This window comes from Dermacentor albipictus, chromosome 1, assembly GCF_038994185.2.
Source record: "Dermacentor albipictus isolate Rhodes 1998 colony chromosome 1, USDA_Dalb.pri_finalv2, whole genome shotgun sequence".
Lineage (NCBI taxonomy): Eukaryota > Metazoa > Arthropoda > Arachnida > Ixodida > Ixodidae > Dermacentor > Dermacentor albipictus.
In genome coordinates this window covers 352857552-352883371 of record NC_091821.1, presented here as the reverse complement: position 1 = coordinate 352883371, position 25820 = coordinate 352857552, and the positions used below count along the sequence as shown (strand labels likewise).

Here is a 25820-nt window from a genome sequence, read left to right as displayed (position 1 = left end):
ATAAATCAGCCACGCACGGGACGATACACAGACAGAATAAAGCGAGGGCTGCGTTAAGAATACGTGAGCCGTTTCCCCGGGCATACATCACACGCATGCACGCACACTCTTCATGTTTCGGAAATGTGAGGAAAGCTTCATGGGGGACGCAAAAAGAAATAATAATAATTGTTCGATAGAGATATGTGAGTTAGGCGTCTTCCGTCAGGACCTTATCATCACCTTCGCTTAGATCGTTTCGTAGAAACTGTGGGATAACACTGGTGAGTTCCGGGTTATGGTTTGTATATCTTCAGAGTGTGAGGAGATACTGGTGTTGACCGAAGACCTTCGTGTATGCACTGGTTACGCTACTTTGTGACGTGCGGCAGAGAGTGTGTGTATATATATTGTTTAATCCGGAAACGAGTGTGTATCGATAACACCTTCGGGTTAGTCGGTACCGCTGTATCTACCCTGCATCTGCTGTTTTTGGCGGCCTGTCGAAGGCCGCCAAAAACGTAGCATGCGTTATATCGGCTCGCAAACTTGAGAAATGAAAAATAACCATGCGGAGTGTTGAAAAACACCGCGTCTCGGACGTCACCTCGCATGCAACCTACACTAAACTATCAAAGACGCCTCATTGTCAAGAGTCGAAGGAGGTCGGCCTGCTTTAAAGCAAACTAACTAGCGGATTTTTTTATTCAAACATGTTTTTTTCTCAGTCCCGCAAGTGCTGCAGAAAGTTGCTTCGGTGCGTATACGCAAGACATGTCGTTATACTAGATGTATATGCATACACTTGATGAGTCAACCTGCCAAGAGTCCACGCCGCGCTTTCGTCATCGTTCAATCTGCGTGGTGCATGTAGACGCGTTACGCATGCCGTCCTATACGTATACCCATCACGCATATGCATATGCGTACACTGTATGAATATGCGCGTGCAGAGCAATGACGCCGCTAAACACGGGTAATTGTTTGCTCGTTTTCTTTCTTTTTCATCCAAGAGAGCGTGCCAGAAGGTTCGAATCCAATGCATACAGCACGTAACCTGTCGTCGAGGTACGCCAAAGTCCCTGCAGGTGCTTTCATTTCGTGCGAAGCCACAGAAAATGAGAGTGCTAGTGCACTTCACTGAACTGAGCATTGGAGCCTTGCTCGGCGCTACATATTGTCTGCTGAGAAGCAGCGTCAAAAGCTTTCATTTTACGAAGAGTGCATATGCAGCTAGCAGTGGAGGCTTGTGAATAAATTCAGACCAGATAAGGCGGCATGCATAGAACGCGCAGAAACCCGAAGAAGTGACGTTTTATAATGCTCGCCGTAACGATGGCTCTCCGTCATGTTTGAAGTTCGGACAGGTCGACCTTCGATCGGTACAATAACACCTCGACTTCAGCGTATGGATCGCTCACGGTGCATTGAACAAGCCGACTGAAAGCAAGCCAGCATCCTTGACTGCAGCCCTGTGTTTACAGCTCTGTTCTCGAAAAGAAAGAGAAAAAAAAGAGTCACACACTCCTCCTGACCGCGCACCATTGCCAACTGAGATGCCGATAAGCATCGGCGGAAAGACATCGGACTGCGGCTTGTTAAAAGACAGCACGAGTCGGACGTTCCAGAGAGCGGCTGCGAAACTGGTGGACGCGTGCGTGTGCGTGCGTGCGGCACTTGCCAGCGCTTCATTTGGAAGGAACCCGCATCAATCTCCCCGCCGAGCGACACGGCGTAACAGCGGTTATTGTAATGGCGGGGCGCGCAGATAGGAATCGGGGGTGCGCACGTATTTACGCCGGAGTCGCAAGCGGGTAAGCGAAAATAGGCGCCTCAGAGAAAGGAGGACGGATGGGAAGAGCGTAGGCGTAGGGCGGCAGTCCGTGAGGACAGGCTGCCACAGAAGTCGTCGTGCCGTTCTTGCCGAAGGACATGCAGAGATGGGCCAGCGAGAGATGTTGGGTGTCGTGTAGGGGGCGGCCTAAAGCAGTGGACGTTACCCGCTTTGCACTTTTGCATCCGAAATTGGTCACCGATCGCAAAATATAGTCAATGGTGATCAACGCAGTAAACCAAGTAAGAACACTGGATTGACTTTGCCGTCTTTGATGTCTGTTGCAGGAGTCCTCCTTGCACTAACATCGATGAAAGTTTCAAACACGCATGTCACTTCGAACACGTGTCTGCATTATATACAACATTAAAGGTAGCAATGCGTAGTACATTATTTTACTACTCCGTTTGCCATAAATAGTTGTTTAACTAACTATGTGTCAAATAACAAACATTCCAAGATGATCTTAGTTTTTTGTTACGGTTCACTCGTCGACCACCGTTTAAATATATTACACTAAACAAGTGTTTGCTCAGTCCTCATAGTTTATTGAGATCTGTATTTTGGCAGCAATTTCTTTACGCTATTATTTTTCACTGCATTTTCGCTGCAGAACAGAGAAAATGCAGTAACCAAAGCATCTTCTACCCCAACCTTCCTGCATTATTAGACTCAGATTACTATTCTGGGGTGCACCGACGTCCGAAGAGCCATGCACACTGATAGCCTTTGGTGCAGATTTTGTTCACGATTAGGGGAGAGATATAGCGAGGAAGACAGAAATCGGGGAGGCCTTACGCCATTCTTGTTCTTTGCACGGCGGCATAAGTGGGGAATGGCGTCTATCGAAGTAGAGAGTGTGTAGTTGTACGGTCAAGCCACGGCTCTCTGCATTTTACTGTGAGAGGGACACATCAGTGGGACATAGCATTAAAGTATCCAAGGAACCAACGGAAGTAAAGAGTTTTCGAACACAAATCTGTTCCGCAAGCTCCGAGAAAAATGAGGGAGCCCAAGCACAATAAGGTGCACCGCAGACAAGAGCAGGAAACCCCAGAGAAACTGTACAGCTCAGCACAGAAACTCACGCCAGCTCCAACCCGACGGACACTGAAGCACGCACTTAGACATACAGTTCTGCTGCACCTGTGGATAAAAATATGATGATGCAATGTTAAGTCCATGGTTTACGTTATACCTGAGTTTAATTGGCCATGGGACATACTCGTGCATCTTTAGGCGTTCGGTGAGCTACTGCTTCTATGGTCCTTTATATAGTTGCGTTTATAACGAAGTAAACTCGTGCCTCCGCTTCTGGCCCAGCCCAGTCCGAAAAGTGCTAGCATCCTAATATCCAAGGGGAAAAAGAGAAAGTCAATCACGTCATATCTCATGCGCGCCGCGTCCTGGACAGCTGGCACTCTGGCTGCCGGACGACTGACAAAGCGAGGTGGTAAGAAAAGAGGGGGGGGGGGAGGCATTCGAGAGAGAGGAAGGGGGAGGACCAAGTGACAGGACAATTGACAGGACAACTTTCACGGCATATGCAACCGCCACAACTTCGGTGGGGCGACGCGGCGCTTAATCGAATCTCGAAGGAGAGAAAGATCCCGGCGCCCCCAACCCCTACTCCGGTTGGCAGCCACGCTCGCACATCCTCTCTCCTCTTCGTCCAGCCAGCCGAGGAACGGCGGAGGAATTCGGAAGGCGAGCGTCGGGCAAGAGGCGAGTGTCTAGCAGTGGCGCTGGACGTGGCGGAGGACAAGCGCGGTGTGCTCGCGCGTCCAGGCAAAGAAAGCTCTGCGGAGGATATCTGCGTCCAGGACTACCTGGCAGGCTATAATTTGGGGCGTGAAAAATGGCGTCTTTGTTTCCCTAAAATTGCGGGCCCCCGAGCGCGCGCGAGGAGGAGCCAATGATGAGCGAGCCATTGGCACTTGCTTGCTTTCGCGCTGAACGAAGACGAGCGCTCACTTTTCTGGCAAGACGCCACGCACACACACTCTCTCTCTCTCTCTCTTTCCTCGGCTTCCCTCTCGCTTCTCTTCGACCCACGCGCGCAGCGCAGAACCCGCTGTGGACCTCGGAACCATCGTCCGTCTCTCGGCTCCATTCTGCGTCTGTCTTGTCGAGTACGCTGCGCGGACACAATGCACGCGAGCGGACGCCACCGAGGAAGAACGCGGTAAACTATACACGCGCTGGCCGAGGAAGGGAGAGAGAGAGAGAAGCGCCCGGAGAAACGTCGGTCGAGACTTGAGACGCGCCGCGCGGCTAATGGTTCGCGCCTTTTAAGGCGAAAAAGAATCTCGCGCCTGGTTCCGGGAATCGCCGAAACCCCGGGCACCGCGGCTAATTTCGTTTCCTTTATTTTTGTGTTTTTTTTTCTTCCCCCCACCCTTCCTTCCTTCGCGCCGCCGGGCTCAGTTCTGTCGTTACATTATTGGGTTCTGGCCTGCGGTCATTGTTCTAGGGCGTTGGCTTTCGGTTGGTTCCCATTCGCGGCAAGGACGATGTCACCACTGTGGAGCTGCTCGCTCTATTCTTTTAAGTGTGCAATGCTCGTTTTTAAATCAGTTCTAAGCGATTCCGCAGTAAACGCGCATGCACGGATACACACTTCAGAAAAAAATCTGTCGTGTTTGAAGAAAACCAATGAACTTCGCATGACGCCAACAGAATCAGAATCCAAAGGATCGTCTTAAATCTAACGGTTGCCAGTACACGTTTATTTTTCAATTTTTTTCCCAGCCCTGTGTAAAATCTATACATTATCGCTACCTTGAAATGTGCGTGAGCGTTTCTAAAATTTTAATATACGAGGCGCCCGGCAAGTTTTTTCTTGCTCGATGAGCGAAACAAGAATTCACAGAATAGTAGAGAGAGCACAGGGAGACTTGTCGCTACCGCTTACTGGGACCCGTTCCAGGTTTCAAAATTAAAAATTTCATTTCTCTCTTGGATAGAGCAACAGAGGGTATACGCTTACTGAGGTCAACTGTCTGAGCCTCGTTTATTTTCAAGCTTAGCGAACATAAATATTTACGTTTTACTGCAGGAGGCATCGCCGTCAAATCCACTTGCAGCGCTCGTCTGACTCAGAAATTTCGCCCAGCCAGTGTCAGAGCCAGAGAAGAGGTGCGCTTGCTGATATCTGTTTATCTCGTTTTCGTATTCCGCTGAACGTTTCGTTTCGCGGTAGTGCGCTGTAAGTCCTGCATCGCACGGGCAACATGTGCTGCCGGATATGAGCTCTGCGTTATACTGTATTTAAAAAAAGAATAATAGCCACGCCCATGTCGGTTTTTACTCCCGTGTGAACTCCATCGTTCAGTCTTAATTTGCCCCTCTAGTTTCGGTAGTCTTTCGCACGCACAGACGCATAGATTCGTCCGCAAGTATCCACGAGGGGGATGGGTCTGTAACAAAATTATGCAGATTAAACACAGATACATTGCGAAACACTTGACATTCAACTGGCTATCCAGCGCTGTTTGTGGCTCGGCAAAATGTCGCCTGATGAACGTGACGCGTGCTACTGTGTGTGTGACGCGATCGCACGGGTGACGATGGCAGCGAGGTGTCGACGGTGGTGGTTTGACGGCGCACTTGTTGCACTCTTGCGAAGAAACGTCGCAGCCTTTACTTAGGCTGTCAGGGCGAGCGTAAAACTTGGACACGGGAGAAGAGACAGGACAGACAGGGCGTTGACGTTCAAGTGGTTTATTCTTTTGGATGCCGATGCTTTTATACAATTCACGGGAAAAACTACAAAACACGCGTAACAACTGAAAATAAGGCTATGCATTACAAAGGAAATATGAACGCGATATGAACAAAATCTGCGCAGAAGGGGGGAGGGGGGGGGTTCACAAAATTCAGCATGATAACATGTTAGGTTATGACACTTCCACGTTTAAAACATAAAAACATCGATTCTCTCTCGGATAGAGCAACAGATGTTAAGCCGCAGAAGCATGGTGCGGCAACGTGTCATCTCGCACGCTTCGATTATTTCCCTTGCCATTCTATATCGCTACTCTTGCCTACAAACGTGAGTCCCTCAAGTGGTAACTCAGTATAACGTGAAGCGTGGCGTGGAAGGGCATTTGGCTGCACACTGCAAGGAGTGCGGGTATTCGAGGGGCACACAGTTGTAGGCAAGAGTACCCCGTTGTGACTGTGCTTTTAGTAGCGTTGTAATTTTTTGCCCCTCCAAGTGAGTCCTCAGCCGAGTTCGCGCTTTCCCTATGCACAGTGGCGTAGCAACAGGGGGGGCCGGGGGGCCGTGGGCCCCGGGTGCAAGGGCCCAGTGAAGGGGGGGGGGGTGTCATATACGTCTGGAGACACCCCTCTTTCCGCCGGCTACGCCCGGGGAGGGGGGTGACAGAAGACCTATGGGCCCCGGGTGCCAGACGGCCTAGCTACGCCACTGCCTATGCAGCCGCTGGTTAACTTTTCATGCTTCCGAATATACCTGCAATCGGCAGAGAAGTGACGATTAGGTATCCACGTACACCTCTTAAGCCCGTATTGGAATTTCATAAGCCGGCTGTAGAGTGTACAGATTCACTGCATTCGCTGGACGCGTTCCTTTTACTCTATTCCGGCAGGCGTCGATGCAACCCCTTTAGCTGCCGCGACACACTCTGAAAGTCCTGTCCAGGTGGGTCTCGACGGTCAAACTTGTCTCTGCATTCGCCAGGTTACGTAAACCCTTTATTTCTCGGGTGTCCTCATTTCGTTCTCGTTTTGCTTCGCGACATTTGCTCCGCTTTCACTCGGGCCGCGGTTCCCAAATGCAGTCGACAAGGGGGGAGTCACCCAAGGGCAGACGACGCGGGGCGAGAAAAAGAGAATGAAAAATCCGCGGAACCTTCTTCGAGAAGCGGCGAGAGAACTTGGGAGGCTGCGTGGCGCCTGCGTCACGTGCGTCGGATAAAACAGCCGTGCATCCGGCTGCCCGCAGACACCGCGGGCCGCATTCTTCGGCGGCGCCCTTTTCAAGCATCGCGCGCCAAAGCCTGCTGCCTTTTAGCGGCACCGGGGGAGGAGGAGGAGGGAAACGCGTGGAGGAGGGGTGACCGGTCGCCGCGCAGTACGGGGTCCACACGGCGCGCGGCCGGCATTAGCGCGCGGCGTGCGACCACGGGCGCCCCCGTATACGTGTATGTATATATATACTTGTCGCGTTTGCCCGTAAGTACCCCTAAGGATCGAAAGAACCAGGCGCACGAAAAAGAAAGAAAGAAAATAAGCGACTGTCAGAACAGCAAAGCTGTATAGTCACCACGGTAACCGTCGCGCGGCAGGCTTCATATCTCTCTCTCGCGCGCGCGTGCGCGCACCGTGTTCGTCAACACATCTGTTCGCATACGCGCGAGATAAACGAGCAACTCGCGTGCTCCAGGGGGGTCGGTTCCGGAATCAATCGACGTGGCCCCCCTCCCAGCCGATGGCCCTCTTCGCCCTGGCAACAAAAGGCGGCTTATCCCCGCCACTTCATGTGTACGACACTCGCGTGCCATCGTCTGTCTCTTGCCCCGCTGGCAGCTGTGTGAGCGCGTGTGTTCGTGCGAGCGCATTTGTCCGCGCTTGCAGGCTCGTCGGTAATTTCGCTTCTCGTTCCTCTGGATCTGCCGCTAACCCCGCATGCAGCTCTATAGGCTGATGTTCTCAGCTCTAATTAACACCATCTCTCTCTCTCTCTCTCTCTCTCTCTCTCTCTCTCTCTCTCTCATCGCGCACTGCAGTGCATGCGGAAACGAGTGAGCTTCTTCGTGAATTTCAGGCACGCGCAGCTCGGGGCGGGGTAATGCTAATCGCGAACCCTGGCGAGCGCGTCGGTGTTCCTTGCACTGAAAAGGAGGCGCGTCTCTATGCGCGTCCGGCGCCGTGAACAGTGCTCCGCTTAATGAGATTCCTCCAATTCACGCTGGCGATTACGGACTGGACCGTACTCCTCTTGTGCTTTTCTTTCTTGTTTGTGCCTTAAAATGCTTCGTGAGCCTTCCAGACATAAGGGGGCGTCAGGAACGCGTGTGCGGATTTACGACAAAAGAGCTGGCGTGCCCGTTCAATGTTTCTCGTAATTTGCCACCGGTGCGAAATTCTACGACTATCCTCAATTCTACGTCAAAGCGGAGGGTCTCCCGGCCGCTCTGCCGACTGTCGCGATGTTACAAATAACACTTTATTAAAATGCGCTGTGAAATACACACACAGACAGGCACATACATACATACATACATACATACATACATACATACATACATACATACATACATACATACATACATACATACATACATACATACATACATACATACATACATACATACATACATACATACATACATACATACATACATACATACATACATACATACATACATACATACATACATACATACATACATACATACATACATACATACATACATACATACATACATACATACATACATACATACATACATACATACATACATACATACATACATACATACATACATACATACATACATACATACATACATACATACATACATACATACATACATACATACATACATACATACATACATACGCACGCACGCACGCCCGCCCGCCCGCCCGCCCGCCCGCCCGCCCGCCCAAAGTACATTGTGCATTTGCTGCTATAACGCAAGTCACGTAAAGTATCAGCAAGACAAGCCAAGCAACCTTCATAGCTCGAAAGCAACTTAAGTTGGAAAGTTGGAACTCTCCAATCGCCACGGAACCGCGTGAGGATTGGAACCTCTCGATTCATATTGAAGAACTACTCGCGTACGCCAAGTGTGACTGAAATAATGGAAGATCTCAAGTTACCTCTTCTTGAAAGACGCAGAATGCTTTCCATTCTGTGCTTTTTCCACAAATTGTATCACAGCCACTCTTCCTTTGCTATGTGTGCCCGTATTGCGCCAGCGCATCGCATATTCCCACGCATTGACCACCGACTGAAAAACGAACCCATCTTTGCTCGCACTAATCTCTTCTTCCATTCCCCTCTCGTCATCGCCATCAGTCAGGGAAATCTGCCTGGCACCATTACATCTGTCATTGATTACTAAGCGTCTGTAACCAGCCTGAAACGTCACTTTGAGCTGTAACCTTCATCCTTCCTTTTTAAAACGTGCTTGTTGATGCTTCTTGCTATCTGCCTTCATATTTTGAGTTTTTCTTATCAACATGCTGTTAACGGCCAACGACTTCTGTACACATGGTAGTGCTGCGTTGCTTCGTGCTTACTGTTGTTCCCCCTCTATGTGATGCCTGCCCCGGACTTTAGGGTATTTGAATAAATAAATAAATAAATATATTACAGCAGAAGCCGTGCAGCACGTTCCGCCGACAGATGCTTTCACTCGACGAGTGGATTCTCTCGGCAAAAACTATACGTTTGTGAATTCGTCATTGATCAGCATTTTCTTTCCTCCTGTACCGTTGGCCATAACTGATTTTGCGCAGTTCATCTTCACGTTGTTCCAAGGCACTATTATTAAGTTGGTCCCACTCTGCTTTTTTTCCATCTCCTCGGCGCAGGACTGTGAAGGTGTCCGAAGGCGTGAACGGCATCAGCCACTTCAACAGGCGGCGGCTCATCGACCCTAAGATGGAGGCGTACCGAGAATCCATGTGAGTTGGCTTGGACCCGCTGCAGGCTACATGTGCACAACCTAACGACGTTAATGCTGTGGGCCACTATTGCTCAAACGAGGAATAATTCAAAGGTGCCATTCCAATCCAAAGTTTGACATGGCGCTTTTCCATGGCGCTTTTCCAAGTATGGCACCTTTGGCAATAATTGAAGAGGTCACATTATCTCGTACGGGCGCTATGCGTATCACTGTGTACGCCGAAACAGCGCATAAAAGCAAGGGCACTGATGAAAAGAATGACAGTTAAAATTTAAATAAAATGTGTCGCGTAAAGCTTGAAACACTTCTGACTCGGGCTGTGCTGTTCTCTGGGGCTGTGCTGGCGCTGTCCACATTCTGTAAACTCGACAAAACACGTGCCGAATTGAAGAAGTCTTATTCCGTTCCGCATTAGTACGACGTTTTTAATGATTCTGAAGACGCAGTAAATGTGACGAAACTAAAAATTTTGATGGACAAATTTAATCGACGCCCGATTGAGATATCTTCATTGCTTTTTTTTTGTATATTCAATTCTCGTTAACTTGACTGTCCAACTGCCGAAAATGTTCGTAAACACTCAGTCGACTGCGCGGCGGGCACCGTTCCATAGAGTTTCCTACAAAAAAATCCTTATAGGAAACGCGGGCACTGCGATCGTTCAGCTGCCGTTGGTAAGATGGTTGGTACTACATGGGTTTGTCTCATCTTTGTGCGTGCGGCTTCAGGCGTTCTTGCGGCGTTACTTAGTACAGGTTTATCTTGCTAAGTTTTCTAAAAGCCTTCCACACACACACACACACACACACACACACACACACACACACACACACACACACACACACACACGCACACGCACACACACACACACACGCGCGCGCGCACACACACACACACAAACACACACACACACACACACAAACACACACACACAGAGAGAGAGAGAGAGAGAGAGAGAAACATAAGAAGTACCTGCGCACAAGCTTAATCATTGCGAATTGTTGCATTCATAACGAAATAGTTTGTCAAAAAACGACAAATTTGCAAAGCCGGGAGCCGTTTCAAGTCGTAAGGAGACAAAGTTCAGGCAAATCCGCGTACTCCCCGTCGTTGCCATGCTGGCCGAACCACCTCACTCGCAGCTCCCTTAGACACCATGGCCCCAGAGGACTCTCCATAATAATTGTTTGGAAGAAACGCTATACGCGCAGCACCCTTCGACGCAGCACGGCACGCACACGAACCCGCACGCACGCACGCACGACGGGGGAATGTTATTTACAGGACAGGCCGCGTGATTCGTGAATGGATGCAGGCGGCCGCGCCATAATAGAAGGCTCGTGGACGCGCGGGTTAATGATGTGCCCGACGTCATTTGTCTGTGGCTCCCGTCAAGAGACGTGACGCCCAAGCCGTATCCCCGTTTACATCAACGTCCTTCACGGCGGCCGACGCCGTTCGACAGCAGCCGAAGAAAGGGGGAGAGTGATCGAGCCCCTCTGTATAACGAAGGCTGAATCTCGGAGGAGCTGGGCGTATAGCTTTATCCGCCACGGAGTGGCTGTCCTGCCAAAAAAAAAAAAAACAAACAAAAAATCGTTTGCACGTACATCGGAGCCGATAAACCTCTTGCCTTCCGTGTAGGAAAAGAAAAAAAAAGTAATATGCTCCGCATCCAGTAACCTCATACGCACATACGGGTATACCCCGTATACCCCGGTCTTATACCCGTATAACATACGGGTATAAGACCTTCACTGTGTCTGAATCAATGCTGACTAAAAAAAAAAACAATTATGTTCCCATATATCATGTGGGGTACGCTCCATATAATTATCTGGACACATGGGAATCCGATATAAGAAGCCGCATGTTCCCTTTTTTCACACAGGCCTCTCTCTTTGCCCTCTTTCCAACCTATACCCAACCTATATCCCAACCTATATCCAACCTATACGGTCTTATACCCGTATAACATACGGGTATAAGACCTTCACTGTGTCTGAATCAATGCTGAATAAAAAAAAACAATTATGTTCCCATATATCATGTGGGGTACGCTCCATATAATTATCTGGACACATGGGAATCCGATATAAAAAGCCGCATGTTCCCTTTTTTCACACAGGCCTCTCTCTTTGCCCTCTTTCCAACCCCTATTTCTCCCACCCCAGTGAAGGGTAGCAAACCGAAAACTCTCATCTGGTTAACCTTCCTGTCTTTCCTCTCTTTCTCTGTCGCTATTTATCGCACTGGGAGAACCCTTATGTTCCCAAACACCATACGGGATAAGCCCTATATACTATGCATGGGATCCCCATATGTTGATGTGGGGTTATTGCCTCCCCCTGTGCAGAGTAGCAGGCTAGAGCACGATAGAAGAGGCCGACGTATCTGCCTTCTTTCAAGTAAACTCTCTCTCTCTCTCTCTCTCTCTCTCTCTCTCTCTCTCTATTGGATACGGAGCACACGGGCTTTTAGGGGTTTTACGGGTTTTTACCATTGAGCAGCAGAAGACGCGCAAGATTTTCTTTAGCTCAGTTGATGTTTTTTTCTTCTTTTTTCTTAAAGTGAACCTTTCTTTTCCAACCTTCCAGGGGTTCGGTGTGGTTTGTCGTTTCTTTTTGGCTTTCCGCCTGATATGCATGCCCACAATGCGGTGCCACTGAATGCATCCCTGCTCTGCATTAATGAAACAACAAATCACGACGTAAAATCCGTGGATCATTTCTTTTTTTTTATTATCCTTCAATGCAGACAATTAGGAAACGTGTCATTATGCTAGATGAGCTGTTAAAGTAGCTCCGTGATAATTGTTGCGTAGAAAAAGTCATATCTCTCGACAGAGGGCCGACAGAGTTGGCGACAACGTAGCGATAATTACGGCTACAATCGACGCTGTAATCACGCATTCGGTTGGTGAAATGGCAGCTGTAGAAAAGATTAGGCGAGAATTCTATTTTTTTTTTTCGAAGTCGATTCTGGACAAATAAAGCGAATAAGACCAATACGTTACTCCTCTGGTCTTCTTACTGACCTCTGCATCTTACAATGGTTTGCTGCCCAACTGTTTCCTATTGTTTCCGCGTGTGACAAGAGGTTAACTTGCATCCGCTCTAACACATTCCATTCTCATAGCGGTTTCTCCCTTCGCTTACATACTAAAAAAAAGTATGCTAACGGCAGAAAGGTGGCTAGACTGATGTCGCGGCATAGGAACATCGGCAGCTATCGGTTACAAACAGACGGACAGACACCACCATTGGTTCCACAGTGAATTCCCACATAAGACACTTATAATCGTAAAAAGCATGCTGTTTTCTAAATATCCGTTATTATTTCAGTTTGTCGTGTTGTTAGTACGCGCATTACACTTCTTGCATGTTTTCCTTTTTCCTTCATCTATTTTGTTTTTGTTGTGGTATATCGTGTTGTTTATATATCCAGTATGATTCACACAAATGAACATTCATGTTTCGTTGCTTTTTAATACATGGCCGCTGAAGAAGCATTATAAGCTTTTCGTTTTTTTTTTCATATCTTTCTATCACCTGAAAAAATTTAACTTCAATTCACAGTAATTTTACGTCACTAAGCGTTAATTCATGGAACTCGGGGTCGAGGACCGCATTTTTCTGGCTTCAGTTACTTATTATGCTGTCCTTTCTCTCTCTCTCTTTTTTTTTTTCGCAACATACGGACGGTACTGGCGATCTATGCGTACTGGCGATCTCGTGCTGGAAACTACTGAACACGTTCTTTGCCGTTGTCCCCGATACAGCGCACACAGCGTAGTCGCGACCGCGCTGGCCAGTCTTGCCGACTGGCCGCTTTCAGAGCAGACAGTCCTGGAACGCCGGCCTGTACAATCGTCCCACTATAAGTAGGTCAAGGCACTCTTGAAATTTTTGCGTTAGAGTGGCCTGCTAGAGAAATTATAGTTCTCACAGACTGTTCCTGCACTTCCTTTATATATTTCTTTTTCCGTGCCTTTGCTTTACCTCTCCGCTATCCTTTCCGTCTTTCATTTTCTCTTACCCTTCCCCCAGTACAGGGTAGCAAACTGGAATCTCTTCTGGTTGACCTCCCAGCCTTTCCCACCCCATTTATTTCTCCCCGTTATAGGCGCTCATGACGGCAACGATTTCTTTGCGATGTGTTTTCATACGTGTCTACGTTTGTGTGTCGGGAGAGAAAGAAGTGTTCAAGATCGCTTCAGGATGCCGCCTAAAAATCAATGTCACCTAAAACGAGTACTTCATTTACCCTTCTGTTATTAATTTTGTTCTTGTTTCGCGTTAAATAGTCGGGATTCGGGCGTACGGCTGTTAGAGCAGAACTACGCAAAAGTTGCGGTCATATATAGAAGAAAGCACATACACAAAAAACGGCCATCCTTTCTGCGCCTGCGCCTTTAATACTGTGCTGTTTTGAAACGAGCACTCGAGAGTGGCCGTTTTACCGCGTTAGACGGTTATGCCTATATTTCACGTGCTTGAAGTTACGTACGTACGCAAGACGGAAAGTCTTTCACATTTGCTATGGCAAAGAATGTGGGAAGAAAGGGCGTTATGGACCCACACCTGAAAGAGAGATAGAGAGTACGTCGATATTGAAACCACGAGTAAATTTAAGCCGTCTGCCAGTTATAACGTCCCGAAGCTGCACAACTGGCTGTGAGAAAGGCCGTAAGCTTCCTATTGTTTCGACCCCGTGGGTCGAAAGCGTGTTGGCACTCCGCTACCAGTGGAATGCGGCCACCACGCCAAGGAATCGAACCCACTGTTATGCGCTCGGCAGGAGGACGCCACAGCCATTGAGTCGCCGCGGTGGGTCGCAGAGACAGGAAGTAAACGTGCGGCGGTTTCCTAATCAAATAACAGATGGTGTGTCCATTCCAGACCCTACGTTTTTTTATTAGTAGTATACTGCTGGTTTACTCAGCGACTCGCACATGAAGAGCACATACCTCTAAAACCACGGCTGCTTCCGATGCCGGAACTGATTTACGGCTTAAAATATTGCGATTGCTTCACTGTCTGGTTAAAACTTATTTCTATAAGTTAAACATACACGCCACAAACGACTATCACGAATGAGGCGCCTAAATCTCGCAAAAAGCTTACGTATAGGTTGCAATTAAGTCAATTACAAAAATTTCTGCCACATTCTAATGCCCCCGTGACCATTTCCTCGTTTTGAGGTAAATGGAGAAAGACTGATTTTGTTTGAACATTGCAGTGCACATTTTCTTTTTTTTTTTTTTTTCAGAAGGACCGTGTACCCGCACCGTAACGACTGCGGCCGATTTTTAGTCACGCGACCGTACAGCGTATACAAGCCCCGCATTGCACTTGACGAGTGGCTGCCGTATCAATTTTACTCTCTGCATGGGTAATAGCTCTTGGCGTACGCCAGCTGATAGGTCAGCGGTTTGGGCTCCCAACGTCAGTGATAACAAAACATAGCGTGACAATGAGATTGCGCTGGGCATGCTAATCCTTCGCGTACGTCTCTCGTTTCTAGTATGCAGGACTGAGAGCGAATCAGTTTTAGATGTCTGCGGCACCGCTGCTTTCCGATCCAGGTGGCGCCCACTGACAAACACGTGCACGCGCAAGCACCATATACGGAAGCACATGCGCACACGCGCACTCACAAAGGACACGTTTATGTGTGACGCTACATGCAGACTCTCGCAAATTTGGATGCATAAGCACAGTGGTTTACAAATGAGCGCGTCGGCCTAGGCGTGCGCGCTATACCGATAATTTTTGTTGTAACCCAGACTTCAGGCTGTCTTCACCCGAAAACTCGTACTTCCGCTCCCTTCGCGGCGCCGTCATGTACGCGCCTTGCGGTCGGCTCATAACCCAGCGGGCCCCGCAAGGGCTGCGTGTGCCTGCGTGTGTATGTGTGTGTACAGGCGAGCAACGTACTCGGCGGCATCGTGTGGATGGGAACGTTATGGCCTCCTTTATGCCTTGCGGCGTAAACAGACAAACTTGGCACAGGGCCGAGGGGTCCGCTGAACCTTTGAAAAAGAAAGAAAGAAAGAAAGAAAGAAAGAAAGGAAGAAAGAAAGAAAGAAAGAAAGAAAGAAAGAAAGAAGAGGGAAGGACGCTGCTAGAGTGCTAAGGGAGAAGAGAGGGAGAGGGAGGGAGGAAAAAGGACGCCGAAGAGAGCGCCGTGTTCTACGCAAACGTCATCGCGTGTAAACGGTCCTTGCGCCACACAGCTGCCCCTGTAAAAACGCTGCGCCGCTCGTCGCCACACCCCCTCCCCCCCCCTTTTATTTTCTCCCTTTTGTAATGCGCGAGCCATGTTCCGCTCGCTGAAGGACGGCCACAGATGTCGTGACCCCGTATCCAGCGGCGTTTTAACTCCGGTACATGGAAGGCTATACGCCAGCGAAGTTTTCTATGGCCCAGAAAAGAAAGGACCCTGCGCGCAGGGCGACGGGCCTGTAGTTTTAACGACAGATATTGTCTTTTCTAGATTTATGTTACACACAGGACAGGGGGGCCCCAGAACATCACATCATGACGATGCAGCGGTGCTGCTATCCGTTTCGGTTTCAACTCCTCTGAGAATTTGCTGAGAACGGCGATGCAGTAAATACACCTCTGTTATATACGTAAATTCACCCTTTCGTACACCATACTTCGCAGAAGCCCCTTTTGCTTACGAGCGCATACCTTGTTGTCAGGTTGTCCGTAAACAACCTGACAAATGTGACATCATACAGATGCAGCAGCACGAACTTCGGCATGCAAAGAGACGTCGATGATCTAGCTAAGGTGCCAGCATTCCCACCTGCAGTGCTTTTTTTCTGGTGGAGGTCACGAAATTATATCGTCTTCGTGCCCGAACTCAGATCAGGACGTAACAGACAGACAGACAGACAAGAAACTTTAATTGGTCCCAAGGGACTACCGTGTCGTAGTCGCGGGCCGCACCTGCGCCGGGGGCGGAAGACCGTGATCTTCAGCCCTGTCGCAGGCCCTTTGGACAGCCCGAAGCTGGACTTGAAGGTAATCTCTCAAGCCGGTTCTTATTACCGACTGATACCTTACGAACGTGGAAAACCCCTTTTTCGTTTAAATACCATGCATGGATAGATGCCAAAAGTGGCATCTTTTTTGTACTGAGAAAGCAATCGTCTCCGCATGTTGCTCGACATAAAGATCGCGTTTTCTTTCCCAAACACAGAAACGAAGGTGTAAAACCACATGGTATACATACAGGTTGTCACGTTGATGCTACATCCTAATGTTAGTATAAATTTTCGCGAAAGTTGACGGCAAGAATATGCTTAAACCCAGTTCCGCTTGTATTCAACTTTATATATCCGGGTAAACAGTAATCAAATCGAAGACAGTATCGATAAGTATTGAAGGTACAAAGTACACCATAATGTACAGTCGACCACAAAAGTTTACGGACCACGGGATCTCGGGAAACGTTCAATTTCTGAGCAGTTTGTAACAGCAGTCAGTAAAAGCGAACATCACAATGTTGTTCGCATACACTGGTAGAGGCTGTAAATGCAAATACTAGGCCGCGTTCCGAGAGTGCGCGGATATTCATCTTTTTCTCAGATTTCGTCTTCCGTAAAATTTTTTGGTTGACGTTACAAGGGGTCGCACGATAAAAACATAATATTAAACATATATATAAGATATACCTACGACAAATCTAGTTCAGATATGCGGATGTAAAAAAAAAAAGTAATACCCATGATGCGTAAACAATGCGGCAGTATTTGAAGCTTGGCGCGCCTGCATGTAGCAGGCAACTCTTTTACTTCTAATAGCGCAGTGGTAACCGAAACTGCAGGTGACCATCGCCCAATATAAGTGGCGCGAGCGGATGGCACAATCGTCGCAAACGGCGCCACCCCGGGCCCACAGAGAGAGAGAGAGAAAAACTTTATTTGGTTCTTTCAAGGATTTAGCGTCTCGAGGTCTCCGTCGTCTTTCTTGGGCGCCGGCGACTGGGAGCCTCTTCCGGCAAGGGTGGGCCCCTATTCCAGGGCTCCACTGAGCCTAGCTACCTCACTAGCGTGCTGCACTAAGGCCCTTTGAACAATGTTTCATCGGCCAGTGTTAGGCATTTGCTGAAGGACGGATTGTCCCTCCGTGTTTATACGCATTTGTACTCGCCCTTTTCGCGGTAAATATGTCAACATGACGTTTAACTTAGGGGCAACACTTCGACAATTATCATTGACAAACTCTGAAAGCCGAACGCGCCCACTTTTTTTTTTTTGAGCATTCCTTTGGAACTGCTCGTCAGCGCACCATTTTTCGCAGACACATGAATTGTCTACGAAGCCTTGGCAGGAGTGTACGTGGATACATAATTACTTACCGCGCATTTCAGTGGTGCTGCCGCCGCAATGATGAACGAGTCTCGGTGCAAATGAATGTATTATTTTGTGCGTTTTGATACTGCGTTCTCTTAGAACGTCGCGTGGGTGCGTCGTACTTGTGTGTGCTTGCGCGCGCGCCCACACTGTATATATGCATACGTGGCCTCCGCCGATCAGCGCGCCTGCGCGCTGCCGAAGCCGATCGCGGGGGCCACGTTATACGTGTACGCAGTCTATATAACGAGCGGTGTTCTCTCGTCGCAGGGCGATGCGGTGGCAGCTCATCATGGAGCCGGCGCGCGTGTGCAAGAAGAAGCGGCTGCTGCGCGGCCGGAAGGCGCGCATCTGTCGGAAGGAGCCCAAGGTGGTGCGCGAGATCGCGCGCGGCGTCGACCTGGGCATTCGCGAGTGCCAGAACCAGTTCCGCTTCCACCGATGGAATTGCTCCACGCTTCGCTCCTCCATGAAGAAGGTGCTCATGAAAGGTGCGTCCCGGCGTTGCACGCGCCCCGCCTGTCGCATGGTCGAGACGATTACATAACGAACCTGGAAAAAAGCGAACTGTTTTCTATATAACAAAATGCGCGAATCTTACTGAACGATACTCAGGTAAGTAACTGCCCCACAACGAACTGGTCGTCGGATATAGCCAAATCTGGATGTTGGTCCCACTTGGGACTGTTACAGGAGAGGGTTTATACGCAGAAAGTGCAAATTGTAGTCAATAATAAAATAAGAAAGTAATCAGGCGTAAAAATACAAGAAATTAAAGCATTCATAAGCGGACGCATCGAGCGCGGAACATGAGAGACCAAAGACAGCCGCCTGCTTTGGTCACCAAGCAAGCGTTCATACGCATCACAGAACATTAATTTATATGCTCATAGAATATTCTCCAATGCATCACAAAAGTTCGAGCTCCTTATCGGCGAACTTGAGCATGTCAAATTACCTGATAGGCTGAACTATTTTCTGGACAGTTTGTTATAACCGGGATCGACTGTATGCCTCATCAGACGTGCAGGCGTCGGGTACGAACTTGTCTGTGGTGTGAATCCCGAGCCATTGCGAACACGGCCACGTGTGCTATTGTGCGCAGCAGATAGGACCGAGCCTTTATGTTGTGCAGAGGCATGCATGGGACCCGTCAGGTTTCCAACCGTTCATCGTCTGGGCGTCAGTTCTGTAAAGGAAATCTTAAATTTCGTTGATTGATTGATTGATTGATTGATTGATTGATTGATTGATTGATTGATTGATTGATTGATTGATTGATTGATTGATTGATTGATTGATTGATTGATTGATTGATTGATTGATTGATTGATACAGCAGATTGGCGAGCATTACTTGACAGACGGACCTCGATACCACAGTCACGAGGTTTCTTAATAAGAGCACCGAGGCTGCACACAACAGCGATGCATGCGCGCACCTTCACCACGGTCTGATGACCTCTCACCTCGCATCCGCACTTGCGCAGACACTCGGGAGGCGGCCTTCGTGGACGCCATCGTGGCGGCGGGAGTGGTGTACGCGCTGACGGAGGCGTGCGCCCAGGGCCGCCTGCTCGACTGCCAGTGCAGGCGGCGGCACAACGCCGCCAACCACCTGCAGGGGCGCACGGGCTGCGACCACTTCGTCGACTTCGGATACCACAAGTCGCGCGACTTCATGAACCGCAAGCGAGTCGGTGACCTGCGCGCCACCATCCTGTCACACAACTACGAGGCCGGACGACAGGTGGGTACTCATATGCGTTGGGACGCCGACCGGGCAACCTCGAACAATTCTCAATGCACTATTATCATTAGCGTATATCACCGTGCGTGGTACCAGAAGCGTATGAACCGGTGATGGCATCTTAACATCTTGTGACGTATAGTGCTTCAACCGTAACTCCTTTACAAATGCTGCGTTTCTCGTCTCAGGAACGGAAGAAAGGCCGTAAACACATTCATGAAGATAATCGTTATGTTGACACGACTACGCAAGCAGATAAGGGGAACGTATAGTACAGTCGGTTATCGCAACAAGGTTTATGCGCGCTATAAATGTGCAAATTTAGAACCTCGCCGCCTCTTCAAACAGCTCACGCAGGGCAAGTGCGTCCCACGCAAAGCGTATAACACACGCCAGTTGCAATTCTGTCAAAGCTCCGTGGCATAGCATTTCCTCTTTTGTGCTGGATGCAGTTTTAGGGTAGCTAACATATTGCCGAAACACTATAGGCATAATGTAACGATTCTATCATAATGTCATTCCTTCTCGCGCTCCACCATGCAGTGGTCCGAGAGGCTCTCCGTCTGTATTTTATCAACAGAATAGGCCGATCGTAAACGGTGAAGTGAAAGGAAGAGGATCGAGCTAAAGAAAGCAGGATGCGATGTTGGGCTAGGCGGTTAATGCTTGAAATGTGGTTCTGGTGCAAGAAAAACTAAGCGGAAAGAAGAACGGACAGATAGAGCGCCAACTTGCGACTGAATTTATTAGACAGAAACACTCATATCTTATACAAGCGGGAATGACATGCGCAAAACCATCAAATGTACTGCACGTGTAGTAAACAACGTTACAAACACGACAATACATGCCATCAAGACCAAAGTATCAGCACAGAGAGTCTAAAAATCGCTATTGTGCAATGAGACTAGTGGGGACACTGCATGACAGCGTCACCCTTTTTCTTCATGTAATAGGATTCCAGCAATTCACGTAAAAATCGGTATTCGCTATTGTGCAATGAGACTATAGTGGGGCACTGCATGACAGCATCAGCCTTTTTCTTCGTGTATTAGGATTCCAGCAATTCACGTACCAGCGAATCCCCGCTCTTACTATAGGAGACGCGTGTCCCCAAAATGCGGCACGCAGCCACACGAAGCACAATCCACCTTCATTTCCATTAATTTATAATTTCGTTAACTCTATTGGCAAGTACAACCAATTTTCCCTATGTTGTCCTCGGCGTCATTGTTTGTTGGCTTCTTATGATACGATTAATAAAGATCGGGCCCTTGAGTTAAGCCCCTTTCTTCTCGTTTAGACATGCATACCGGTTCACGTGTACAAACAGCGTCGGGTCACAGCTCTTCTTTCCACTTGCGCGCGCGCAGGCCGTGCGGCTGCACCTGGAGCGCGTGTGCCGCTGTCACGGCATGTCCGGCACGTGCTCCCTGAAGACGTGCTGGCGCAAGCTGCCCACCTTCAGCAAGGTGGGACTGCGGCTCAAGCAGCGCTTCCAAGGCGCGGTGCGCGTCACGGCCGGCAACTCGGGCAAGGGCTTCGTGCCGGAGTCGGTGCGGCCGCCGGGCCGCGAGGACATCGTCTTCTCCGAGGAGTCGCCCGACTACTGCGACCCGGACCGGCGCACCGGATCGCTGGGCACGCGCGGGCGGCTCTGCAAGCTGGGCTCGCAGGGCCCCGACGACTGCCGCACGCTGTGCTGCGGCCGCAAGGTGCGCAACCGGCAGACGGTGGTGAGCGTCGCGTGCAACTGCACCTTCCAGTACTGCTGCAACGTGACGTGCCAGACGTGCCTCGAGACTGTGCACGAGACCACGTGTCTATAGGGTCCCTCGGTGCCGGCTTGTTTGTTGTGGACCAAAGACTGCTACTCTGGAAAAAAGCGCGCCGCTGTGCTGTGCCGCCGCCGCACCCTTATAGCTTTACTTCTTTCGAACGCTGCGAGGACCTGCGAGCCGTTAGTGTTTGGCTTAGTGAGAGAGACGAATGGTGAGACTGCGAGCCTTCTTGGACTGCCCGGAGAAACGTCGCCGTTTGTTTTGAAGCGTCGTACACACGCGAATGACGGAAAACTGCTTTCTTCTTCATTCGACCGCTATAGTAACTTAGAACGTGACTTTTCTTCTATTAGAGTTGCTCTCTTGTGCCTCCGTTCGCGCATTCAAAAACGCCGGTAACGAAGATTCGAAGCACCGTGTGCAAGCGTTTCTAACCATGGTTTGAAACAGCGCTTAGAGAGAGGGTTCACGGGGCTGCCTACCGCCGAGACACGTCAGTGGCGCGGGCTCGTCAGAAGTTAAACAACAGCAAACAAAAAAAAAAAGAACAAAAGTGCTTCTTCGTTTTCGACAAGGTCTGTGATATAGTGAACAGTGGGCTCCGTGAGCTCGTGCTTCGAACGACCGGCGGCCTGTGTGTGTTTGTGCGTGTGTGTGTTTGTCGTGCTTGCGTGTACATATGTGGACTGGAAGCCGGTATTCGGAAGGTGTGCCGTTGCATCGCATCCACCGGTGGTTTTCAAAGCCAGGCACCTGTACGCGTACGCGCGCTTAGAATGTGGACGATCTTGCAGACCGAACGCGCGACGTGCGTGCTGGCGAAAAAAAAAGCGAAGTGTCGGTGGCATTTTTCTTTCGCGTCGTTGTTGCTAATTTTTTTGGCGATTTGAAGAGGACAGTTGTAATTTGCTGCTCCTTGCCTCCCCCGGCTGATGGCATTTAAGACCTGGTATAGTCAAGTTTCCACGCTTTTGTGTTCTTCCTGTGGCTTTTTTTTTTTCCCCTTCAAGTCAGGATCGAAAGATGAAATGGTTGTTTATAGTATTGTGGTGCTCCCAGTGCCGCGCATGAGAGGTGTGCAGGCTATGTGAAAATTTGTTAATACGTATGTCATTCTGATGCGTAGTTTAAGGCATTTCACTAACGTGCTCGTGTCAGTGCAGTTTATATGTCGGCTTTTCTCGTCGTGTTATTATGTGGTGCAGTGTTGTTAGCAATATGTTTTTGATGAGACGCTGATGACTTTCTCGCGGCTTTTATGCAGTGTTGATCACGCTTGTCTAGCACGGAAAGCTTTGCGTCAATTGCTTTCTTGGCAAAAAAAAAAAGCAGCAATGAAGCAATTCTTCTTTTCTTTCCTTTTATTTGGGGATTGAATGTGCAGTAACAACTCAATCAACGCATTAATACAGCGAGCCGCCTCACGGCGGTATTTCGTGTTCTTTTTCACTACATGAAAAAATTCGTCCAAGAAAAACTTCGCTCTAGGCAACAGTGATCGACGCTGTGTTAATGCGGCTTTGAATGGTAGGTGTTCGCATCCAAGCATTTTTCGTCGTAAGCTGCTTTTTATGGCCAACTTTTTTCAATTCATGACGGTGTACCGTTTTGGAACAAAAAAAGAAAAGCTGTAGACCGCGTCATTTTAACACCCGGCTAAGTCAATGTGAACAGTCAGTTTAGTTAGTTACCTGCATCACCATATTACAAAAATAGAAGAAAGAAAAAGCACCGAAGTGTTGTGCCAAAGATCACATTGTGGGGTAATGAGCTGCGTGCTTACATTTGAAATGTTTTAATGAACGTCAATAGAGTGCATTTTGTCGCGAATGTTAACGTCTTAACCTCTCTTGTCTGCTTCTTTTTTTTTTCTTGCCGGGAAATGACTAGCTCTTTAGAGACCACAGTCAGGAAGATAGACTCGTAATAATGAATTATAACACTGCAGTAATGGTTAACGAGACGCTGGGATATGAGAGGCTGCTGCGCTTAATTATATAGTGGCAGCTAAAGAACGCGTATTGCGGCTACACTGATGTTTGCGTCCTTATTTATTGTGTTTTACAAAGCATTTATAGCATTAATGTATGTGGGTAAGACAATTTTCGCATGACAAGTGTGAACAGAAACAATGCCTTCAATACTTTTGTTCGATGTCGAATTGAAAACTCGGGAGCTATAACGCTGGCCGTAAAAATACATAATTGGCCATGAGCTCTGTTAATGACAAAGATTGTGGGAATCGTCATCGGGACGTTTGGGAAAGTTCAGAGTGCCTCAGTTAAATTTGTTGCATAATTTTATAAACTTTGTCCTCTGGTGGGATGAAACAAGTGCGTACTCCTTTTCAACTGCTTTTGCGAAATCTAGGGTAGGGTTGAGCTGAGACTGCAACTAACCTAATTAGCATAAACAATGATGTCGCAACCTAATTAGCATACCGTCATTGTACCAAGAAGGTTTACGAAATCATAAATGAATAACAATTGCTTTATTGAGATGGTTAGCGCCACGGGCAACCATCGTAACGAATTCGAATTCGCTGCTGCTCATTGACACAAGCGCCTGATGACATCGTAGAACCGGAAATTCCCACGTTAAAGTAAAATACGCTATCACCTCTATGGTGTCGCGTTTTACATTGCATGACTTTAGTATCCGCACCGCCAGAGGGGATAATAGAGCAAGAAGTTTTAATTTCCAACAACAGTGGCAGCGGCGTCTTCTTTGTTTTGATCTTATTTGCAAAACTTAACTTATTTCGTTCCGCTACACGAGCATTTTGTTCTGTCTCACCACGGGCACCATGCGACGATTTGTTTACCACCAGCGTGCCTTCAGTGCCATCAGAAACGTTTTCTTTGTTTTTTTTTTCGCCTCCAATCTTACGTGCACTATAAAGATGTTGTTTCGTAAACTACCGTTGTATCTGTGTTGCTTCGGTTTTGCAGCCGCGAAGCCAGTGACGCTTTGCCTGCTGAATCGCGTCGCAAAGCTGTAAAGTACGTCACTGCTCTTCTCTCCGGCTCGCCTCGGCTTATGTATACAGCACGAGCCACAGTTGAATGGAACACCAAAGTAGTATTCAAGTCAACGTAACGCCAATATTTATTCAACCTAACTAAAGAAAAATAAAGGAAATGAAAACTGGATGATATGAACTGTTATGCAGACATTCAATTATGAAGAAACTTTCACCAAGCGTTTTTTCCAAACATAAGCAGTTATCACTGCTCAGATATAAAGGTGGTGTTTCCTTTAGCACTGGGCCGCATTGTATGAATGTCTGTTGCCAGATTTCATGGACATCCGGATTGAAGCACATGCCGTCTCGACGTAAGTGAGTTCCAGTGACTAGGACGACATGCTGCTGAACCTGGCGGCCAGTAGCAGTGGAAGCGGTCGCCTTCACACTATACGAGTAGCCTTGTGTACCGTATACGTATTGTACTATGTATCACCAAGCCGGAATGAAACGCGATCGACTCATGCTTAGGAAGCAGAACGAGCACGTACCATTCTTCGCGTCACTATGTTTCGCGCTTATGATAGATAGCTCGGCAGAGTTTTTCTTTTGGTGCGAAAAAGGCATGCCTCGTTGAAGCTGATAAGTAGCTGCTAGCTTACGTGGTTCGCTCTTCAATCTGACCATACACTACACATGTGTGCGTAGTCCTGAAAACGGCCCTAATATGTTTTGAAAGCTTCTGTAAGTGTGTCTCTACGTACTGATAGATTCGAACGACGGAAAGTATTGCTTATTTGTGAGGCTGCCGTGAGGAACACAAATTCCCGATGACGTTCACTACCGTAGAGCCATCGTAGCCACGAGCATCGAGCCACAATCAATAGTGCACATTCAACATTCGTTGATGGTTACACATCGCAATTTCCTCTCACGCCACTCGGGGGTAAGTACATATATTTATAAGCGCATACAGCTGGGCAGGCGCGCCTCGTGGAACCTGATAGAATGCGTTTATGCTGCTCTTCTCTCGTGTTCGTGGGCGATCATCGGCTAACGGCCGCCGCCGATCGCATGCTATATCCGATACGTTCAGAGCCAAAAGTGAACTCCATAGTCGTGCCGCCGGCATTCGAGCCCGCTTCCGTTTCCACTCTCGAGGATTTCTTCATTTCCGCCGGTGTTCATTGGGCACCGCCTCATCAATGAATCGTCCCGCAGCACGCTTGAAGGCGAAGGTTAGTCCATATTTCCCCTGGCTGCCTCTCGCTGGGCCAGCGTAATCGAAAGCGGGTCGTAAAGATCGCTACGAACATCCTCTCGCACGCCAGCTGCTCGCAGCCGTGTCGGACGCGCAGGGATACTGAGGCGGTGGGGGGCGCAAGCGAGAAGGGGGTGGCCGGGACCGGGGGATAGGGGGGAGGTTAGTTGAGGGTGTTGCGCCTTGCGAATAGAGACAACGACAACAACAACAAGACAG

General features: G+C 48.7%; 1 protein-coding gene across 3 annotated transcripts in view; it reads left to right on the top strand.

Annotated features, from left to right (window-relative positions):
- Positions 1-24297, top strand: part of LOC135909597 (protein Wnt-6-like) — a 41849-nt gene extending 17552 nt beyond the window's left edge. The window contains exons 1-5 of one of the 3 annotated variants that reach the window (XM_065441570.2): positions 5944-6032; positions 9383-9475; positions 18116-18336; positions 19335-19594; positions 20968-24297. In XM_065441570.2, coding sequence (XP_065297642.1) covers positions 9453-9475; positions 18116-18336; positions 19335-19594; positions 20968-21423 — 960 coding nt within the window. In that variant the 5' untranslated portion in view covers positions 5944-6032; positions 9383-9452 and the 3' untranslated portion in view covers positions 21424-24297. Of the gene's footprint in view, positions 1-5943; positions 6033-6340; positions 6480-9382; positions 9476-18115; positions 18337-19334; positions 19595-20967 lie in introns of those variants that run through there. The other 2 variants (XM_065441569.2, XM_070531809.1) reach the window with 2 other exon arrangements.
- The last annotated feature ends 1523 nt before the right edge of the window (positions 24298-25820 follow it).